At 51.7% G+C, this 7,592-nt stretch overlaps 1 protein-coding gene across 1 annotated transcript; it reads right to left on the minus strand.

Annotated features, from left to right (window-relative positions):
* Positions 1 to 3,629: 3,629 nt before the first annotated feature.
* Positions 3,630 to 5,737, minus strand: TCF21 (transcription factor 21). The gene is given in 3 exon segments (XM_036380745.2): positions 3,630 to 3,719; positions 5,289 to 5,515; positions 5,518 to 5,737. Coding segments are annotated over 3 exon segments (537 nt in total).
* Positions 5,738 to 7,592: the final 1,855 nt, after the last annotated feature.

Below are 7,592 nucleotides of genomic sequence, written 5' to 3' on the forward strand. Positions count from 1 at the left end.
AGGCTGGCAGATTTCCATCCCAGTGAGAGAATAAGATAAGCCTAAAAGGTATTTTCTGTAAGACTTTACAGACTGTGAAAGCTTCCGCAAAGGAGCACAATGTCAGTACCGAACCCAGGAGCCTGAACACTGAGCCAGCACTGCAAATAAAAGATTTGCTAGTCTCTAGCTGAATTGAAAAATGGTCATGAAGTAGCTGGGTTGAAACTGGTTTCTTTACAAAGAAAGAAACAAACAAACAAATACTAGTATTAAAATCAAATGGAACTAAGCAGCTTTTATAGAGTTCTTGTCTTAAAACATGTAGGTCCATAAGCAAGTTTTCTATGAACTTGTATCCTGTGACTGAAGCAGCATTTGGAGCTTCTTCTACAGCTGATGTTCTGCTCTATATCGTCTTGTATCTAATAAAGGCTGAGCTCATGTTGAAACCCTTCCTGCAGTTGCAAAATTTATAGACTTTTTTTTACTCAGCTGCCTGCTTTCACACACATAGAGAAATATTAAAAATTATAGTAACCTAGTTATCTTTGAGACCTCTGTCAAATCTAGCTGAAATCAGGCAATGAGTTCAAACATTACTAGGAGGGAATGTATACAGACACTCACACAGCTGCATCTACATCCCTGTAGATACAAAAAGATAAACCAAGTCAACTTTTTTTCCATATGAAAAAGGGGTATATTTCGGTAAATAATAAAATGCATCACTTTGTACAGAAAAGCAAGAAAGCAAACAAAATATTTTCTTTTAAGTCATTGACATCAATATTTAAACCAGTTCCCTCTTTTCCTTAGCACATTTGTGAGTTCCTTTCAAAAGTATAAATTCGGTCAGACTAAACATACATTTTCTGTTTGCAAATATTTTGCAGTAAAATTGCACTCAGCAGCCGGGTAGAATAATTTCATTCATTGTTCTCTTGAAGTGCATAGTAGAACTCTTAATTCATCTAAGAAACTTGGGCTGTTGAAGCCAGCTGCCAGCACTGTGCCATTACCGTCGTGTCTGTGCCCTTAACACAAGAGGTCAGCAGACCAGGAGTTCCCAGCCACATAAATGCCTCTGGAAAATACGTTCATTGTCTTCAAAATAAAGATAAAGAGATAGAGATAAGGCCACTAATTATTTTACAGTCAGAGTAAAGTCATTATTTACCTTTCTGTGTACTGCTGGTTGTTTTTGTTCATTTCTTGTTGCTTTTTGTTTCCTTGTTGCTGAACTGTTGCTCAGAGGCAAGGGCTGAGGAAGGTGCATGACGCTCGAGGAATAGTTTAGTCCCCAAGACACTTGCAGTGTAGACTGCTAGATAAAGTGAACAGCAGTACGAGAAGCAGCGGTGTCTGCTGCTGGTACAGTGTACACAGTAAACATCTTCAACACTTACTGTTCCTGCGGCTTTTGGCACATGGTTGCAGCTGTCTTCCTCACTTTTCACGGGGTGCCATTATATTCCTCCCTTCCCTTTCTTCAGTGTTGTATTTCAGGTGGAGAATGAACACTGCTCATGGTTAATTAGCTGGGAAGGTGCTGAGTGCAGTTAGCAAGAATTGCAAGACAGGATGGTAAAGAAGCGTGTGTTAGAATATTCAGAATTTAACTCAATTTTATGCATATCTCAGATGCGTATCAATTTCTGCTTTTTAGAAGGAAATCAGCACCTTGCTATGAGTCTTGACGAGGCATTAGTTAGCATGGATTTAAGTTGAAATTTTTAGTGGTTAAATCCAATGGTTAGTGTCAATTCAGTAAGTAAATTTAGAGGTTAAAATGTATGTTTGCTGTATCAGTCACCTGCACTCAGTGTGAGGCCAGGGGCTCTATTCTGTCTCCCTTTAATAAACCAGCAATTCCCACTGAATTTCCCAGTGCCTGTGGCAAAGAAATCAGCAAATCAGCCTGTTCAGCTGTGGTTAGCAGAGCCACTTGTCTCTTGAGCAGAAGCTGCGGCTGTTCAGGGTCTGTGTGTGGCCACAAATTCAGTCAAGGCCCTATGTGTAAGTGCATGTATCACCTGGCTCAGTCCTGTCCACAACAGTGAGGTTGTGCACGGTTAGGCCTGGCACTAAGAGAGGTCTGCTTTTAATTGTGTAGCAAGGGGATAAAGCTGCACAAAAGTGAAATTAAACAGCTCTCCCTTCCACAACCATTAGGATGATACAGCATGTCCTGGCCCTTTTCATAATGAGGGCTGAGATGTTTGCACAGCCCTCGGTTCACAGCGAGTTGCTTTAATTAAAGCTAACCTAGCCCACGCATGAACCCGACTGGTGAATTTGGGTCGCCTGGAGGACGTGCCACCTCGTCCAGTTATCTCGGGGGAAAGTGGGGGATGAGAATTAACACAATCCAGGCTGCACGGACGCCTGAGGCAGCTCAACACTGGCCTGCGGGGGATACCCAGGGGAGGGAGCCCCCGGGAGGGTCTGTGGCCCCCTCGCTGCCTGTGACCGCGCCCGGGCCCTGTCGCCTCCGCAACTAGCGGGGACGGAGGGCTTGGTCCGGGGGACGGCCCTGCAGCCCCTGCCGCCCCTCTCCTGCTTTCGGCAAGAAAGTACCCAGGTATCAAACGGAACCGAGGGTTGGTATTGAAAGAGCAAGTGAGGCGGAAATTTAAAGCCCCTGTGCTAATAATAACAGTATAAATAACCGAAGACATCTTGTAAACAGTGCGGTCATAACCCTGAAACATTAAACAGCGCGGTGGGATCTGGCGCATCAGCTGCCGGCGGCCGCTGCCGGTGCAGGGGGAGCGCCCCGCACTCCTGTTTATCTCAGCCTCATCTCCCACGGGTGCGCTGATCGATAGAGAGGAGATGTTTAAGTTAAAAATTCCCGGCGCTGAGGACCGACTGTACTTCATCAATAGCTCCCTGTTCCTGTCCCCGCGGAGCGGAGCGGCCGGAGCGGCGGGGGCGGCTCCCGCAGCGCCCGGGCGCCGGGCTGCGGAGCCGGGCCGGGCTCCCGCGGCGAGCTGCGGACCCAGTCTCCCCCTCCCCCAGGGCTGTGCTCCAGGTCTTTAGCTCCGGGGAAGCAGACCTCCTGCGGCCCGGGGCGGAGAGGCGGGATCCCCGCAGCGCGGCCGCTTCGTGGAACGGCGGAGCCGGCGGAGGCTCAGTCCTTCCCCCGCCGAGCCCGAGTCTCAAACGAACACTTAACACGGCTCCGTGTTCAATAGAAAGGAAGGTTTATTCACAGAAATAGAGCAGAATCTGCTTGAAGAAAATATATCTATATATCTTTAGGGTGAATTACTTCATAGAGATGACTGTCAAAGTCAGTTTTTCTAGGCATCTACATATTTCACAGGTCTCAGACAAAAGATACACGCGGGGTAGGTTTTGTTTTATCTCTGTCTTTTCTCTAGTAGCTCTTGAACCAGCAAGGCTGTGGTTGCAGGACACTCGACTGTACACGAATTTAATAAAGTTAAATAGAGTCAGGATCTCTCGGGGTGGATGGAGTCTTTGCTAGGGCATATTTGGTCTCCTCTGCGCCGGGAGAGCGGCTCTCCCCGTGGCTCTGCCCGGGGCCCGGGACAGCGGCGAGGCCGCGGCGGGTCCCTGCCCGCCCCGCCGCCCGCTGCACGGCCGCGCCGGGACGGACGCTGCTGGCCCGGCCGCGGGGCTCAGGATGCCGTCGGGCCGCACAAGCGGTTTGTGTTCACCACTTCTTTCAGGTCACTCTCGGGTTTGCCGGCTACCATAAAAGGCCAAGTCTGTAGCCAGGAAAAGACACGAGTGGGAAGGGGGTTACACATGGAGAAATGCACATTGCAACGCTCATATGGCCAGCGGGTCCGGCTCGGGAGCGTCCGGGGGGACCGAGCCCGGCATTCCCCGCCTGAGTCCACTTCGGGCAGCGCTCAGCGGGGCTCAGGCCGGGGCAGTTGCCGCTGGCTTCGGCAAGGACCCTTTTGCCTCTCCCCGGCGGCTGATGCCGCTGTGCCTCACAGCCACGGCGGTCCCCACCGGGCGTCCTCGGGGCGGCGAAGCCCGTCTGATACACGGCAGAAGGGAGGGAGAAAGGACCCGCCCGGCTCCGGCACATTCGCGTGACCCGGCAAAATCGCCCTGGGCACCCTCGCGTTTGGTCGAGACCGGCGTGGGTGCTCCGGCCCGCGGGAGCCTCCTCACGCCTCGCCACGCTACCCCGGGCGCAGAAGCTGCTTGGGGCCCCGACTGCTCTCCCTGGCCTCCCACGTCTTGGGGAGAATGTTTTGGTGAGCCTCTGAGGGGGTGCGGAAGAGGAGGGAGGTTATATCTATAGTGGGTGCTGGTTTTGTTTTATTTTTTTTTTCCTATGTTGTTGCATTGAGGATTTTGTTTTTAATCAAAAATTATCTCCCAGGCCCTTAGCAGCTGACACAGTGGGTAACATACTTTCCCCCAGAGTCCAGAGCTCAAAAGGCAGAGCCTGACCTCAGTGAAACGTCCCCCTCTGTGATCCATTTATGAGTCAGGGTCTGCACGTGTGGGCAGTGTAAAGGCTGTATGTCTAAAAAGAGCCCAGGCAGATCTTGCTTACCCCTGGTTTACATAATTTGTATATATTTTTAGAGCTGGAAACTGGATATTTCTGGCGGCCGGGTATGGTCGGGAGATCCAGGGCTGCTCAGGAAAACTTTATGTGGTGGGAGCAGCAGGATGGACACCACACAGCCCAGGGAGAGGCATTGTGGAGTGTGCCTGGGGCAGACACCTCCTCTGTGGAGTCTGCCTTGGTATTTATTTCTCCTGTGCCAGTTTACAGGTATAGGAGAAATTTCCTGGACTCAACAAACCTGAGCGGTTGAGCACAGAACCCCAAGAATCCTGTCTTTAAAAAGTTAGGGCTTGGGGACAGTATTGTGTCAGGAAACACTGGGGTAGAGACACAGGATAAGAATGAGTCCTGGGTCCTTCCTCAAGCACACCCTTTTCTACCCAAATTCCTATACCTGCCCACTTGCAGGTAGAAAGCCTCTGTGGTTTCTCAATTGTTTCTGGGGCAGTAAAGTGTAAAGCCTGCCCCTGCTTAGTTGTGGCCAGCATGGCTGCCTGTCTCCGGGAAGGGATTGCTAGGAGCAGCAGAGGGGGCCTAGGAGGCTTGGTGCTCAGGGCACAGGGCAGCAGGGCCGCTGGGAGCCTGTCCCCTTGTACAGTACTGCTTTCCACCCCAGTGGCACTAGGCTCTCTGTGAGAAGCACAGCAAAGTTTTGTCCCTGCACACGCCCCATGCCAGCTGCTTGCCCACCTCTCCCCATGCACACGCACGGAGTGCCTGTCCTCGGCGGACTCTGACTTACCAAGTTGACTGGGTGGATGTAGCCGTTCTCATACTTGTCATTGGCCAGGATCTGCCTCAGGTGAGCAATGTAGCTGGAGGCCAGCCTCAAGGTGTCCAGTTTGGAAAGTTTGGTGTCTGGAGGCACCCAGGGTAGGGTGGTCTTAAGCCTGGAGAAGGCTTTGCTAAGGACCCTCATCCTCGCCCTCTCCCTGGCGTTGGCGGCATTTCTCTGTACCTGCTTTCCTCCTGGCTCACTCCATTTAAAGGGCTCTTCTTGGGGGGAGCTTTTTTCCTCTTGCCCGAGGCCCCTCTCCCCTTCTGAGGGGAGCCATTCTCGCCATTGGATCCCTCCTCGTTGCTCTCGGTGGACGCCCCAAACTCTTTGTTAGTATCCATTTTCAGGCCATCGCACTCCAGCATCTCCACCTCCTGCAGATCTTCCACATCACTGAGGGACCCAGTGGACATGGTCTGGAAGATGCCAAACGACCAGCAGGAAAGGGGGGAGGGGGGGAAGAAGGGCAGCTCCTCAAACCTATTTCAAGGCGGCGTAGGAGAGAAGGGGCTCCAGTATTTTCCTCCCCTTCCCTCCCCGCCCAGGACTAAGGCACAATACCAGTCCAGGGAGGATCCCCGCCCTCCCGCCCCCCAGCCCTGCTTTGCCTGTGTTTGAGGGAGGGAGTGAGTTTGTGTGAGAGAGGAGAGAGAGAGGGAGAGAGAAAGCCGAGGAATTTAGTGAGGACACTAGTAATTTATCTGGGGGATAAGAGAGGCGGATCCAGCCCAGGGGAGGGGCCCTGCCCACTGAGCACACCACATCCCCAATCACAGACCTTTGCACAGGACAGGGAATGAAGTATCCCAGCAAGCCTTTGCCGAGAGCTCAGAACTGGGATTCAAATCTTCACAACTGGACTAAAACAACTTACTCTCTCTCCCTGTGCTCTGTCTTTCTATCCTCCCCCTTCCTCCTCCTCCTTCTTCTTCTCCTCCTTCTCTTTTCCTTCCCCACTTCCCTTTACAGCCCAGGGTTGCTCTCCCCCTCTCTGCCTCCTAGATGACCCAGGCAGCTGGTGTCATGATTCTTGATGAAAGCCAAAATGGGTCATGAGCAGAGAGAGCAGCAGATCTACCAGCCAAGCCTTCCAGGGAGCTTTGTAATGCGTGCCGTCGAAACGCTGTCCTGTAACCTAATCTGGGGGAGATTTGTGGATGATTATATTTGCGAACGCATCCTGTCCAGCTAGTTGCATATTCCAGGAAGGGAGTGCTCCGCTGCCTGGCCAGCAGCGTGGACCTTGCCGTCACAGCTCAGGGGCTGGAGGCAGGAGGATCTGACTTCTTCCAGCCTTCCGGGGTGACGTCCGACAAGTCCCGGTCCCTGTCGGTCTTTGAGTCCTCCCAGCTGTGAATGTTGCAGAGGCTTCCTGGTCCACAGGTGTGCCAAGTGGCCAAGATCCCAGCACTGTGTGAGCCCCACTGAGCTGAGGGAGAGTGTTATTCTGCTGGGGAGGGTCTTTGTGGCTGTGGATAGGGTGCAAGGGTGTGCATGAAATGAAGGAAACGGGGCAAGGCGGGGGGGGGGGTTATTGGATGGTAGAGTTCCCACAAAACAGAAACCTTTACTTGGCGTGCAGAGCAATGTCAGCGGTTCATTCCTCCATACCCGTGGACTGTTTTGTCTGCTGATTCATGCATGCTCAAAAGTCAGGGGTGTGTCCTGAATGAAGAAGCAAGATAAGGGATAAGGCCCCTCCTGTGGGACTGAGGGCATTAGGCCAGGCTCTGCAACCCCTGAAGCCAAACATTCCCAGTGATTTTGCCACACGTGTGAGTGAGTGGGTTGCTGTGTAGTTTGAATGAACAGACTTATGCTGCTGTTAGAAACTTAGGGATTGTGTATTCAGCCTCAGCAGAGCAGGCTTTCGAAAGCAGTTAACTTTGTGCTATCACTTCTTCCCCTCCATGTAAAATAGTCTCCTAAATCCACATTTGGAGCCCAAAGAGGCCAGTGAATCAGGAACTTGCTCCCATAGCTTCTTCCCTGCTCACATTCTTCCTGAAACCCCACAGGTTGCCCTGCAGTCTAGGCTTTGAACACAAGGGGCTAAAGAACTGCACACAGGGACTGCTCTTATTGCAGGAGCAATTCCACATATTCAGCTGCTTATCTGAGGATTCACATAGCTCAAGAAAAAAATGTGCAGCCTCAGATGTCACCAGTGGCTTCATAGTTAATGCAAAGTCACTGGAGCCACAGGAAAAGTTTCTTGCTGATCTGTGTAACCATCACACAGAGTTTTCTGAATGCCCTAAAAAGCCC

This window comes from Molothrus ater, chromosome 3, assembly GCF_012460135.2.
Source record: "Molothrus ater isolate BHLD 08-10-18 breed brown headed cowbird chromosome 3, BPBGC_Mater_1.1, whole genome shotgun sequence".
NCBI classification, from domain to species: Eukaryota; Metazoa; Chordata; class Aves; order Passeriformes; family Icteridae; genus Molothrus; species Molothrus ater.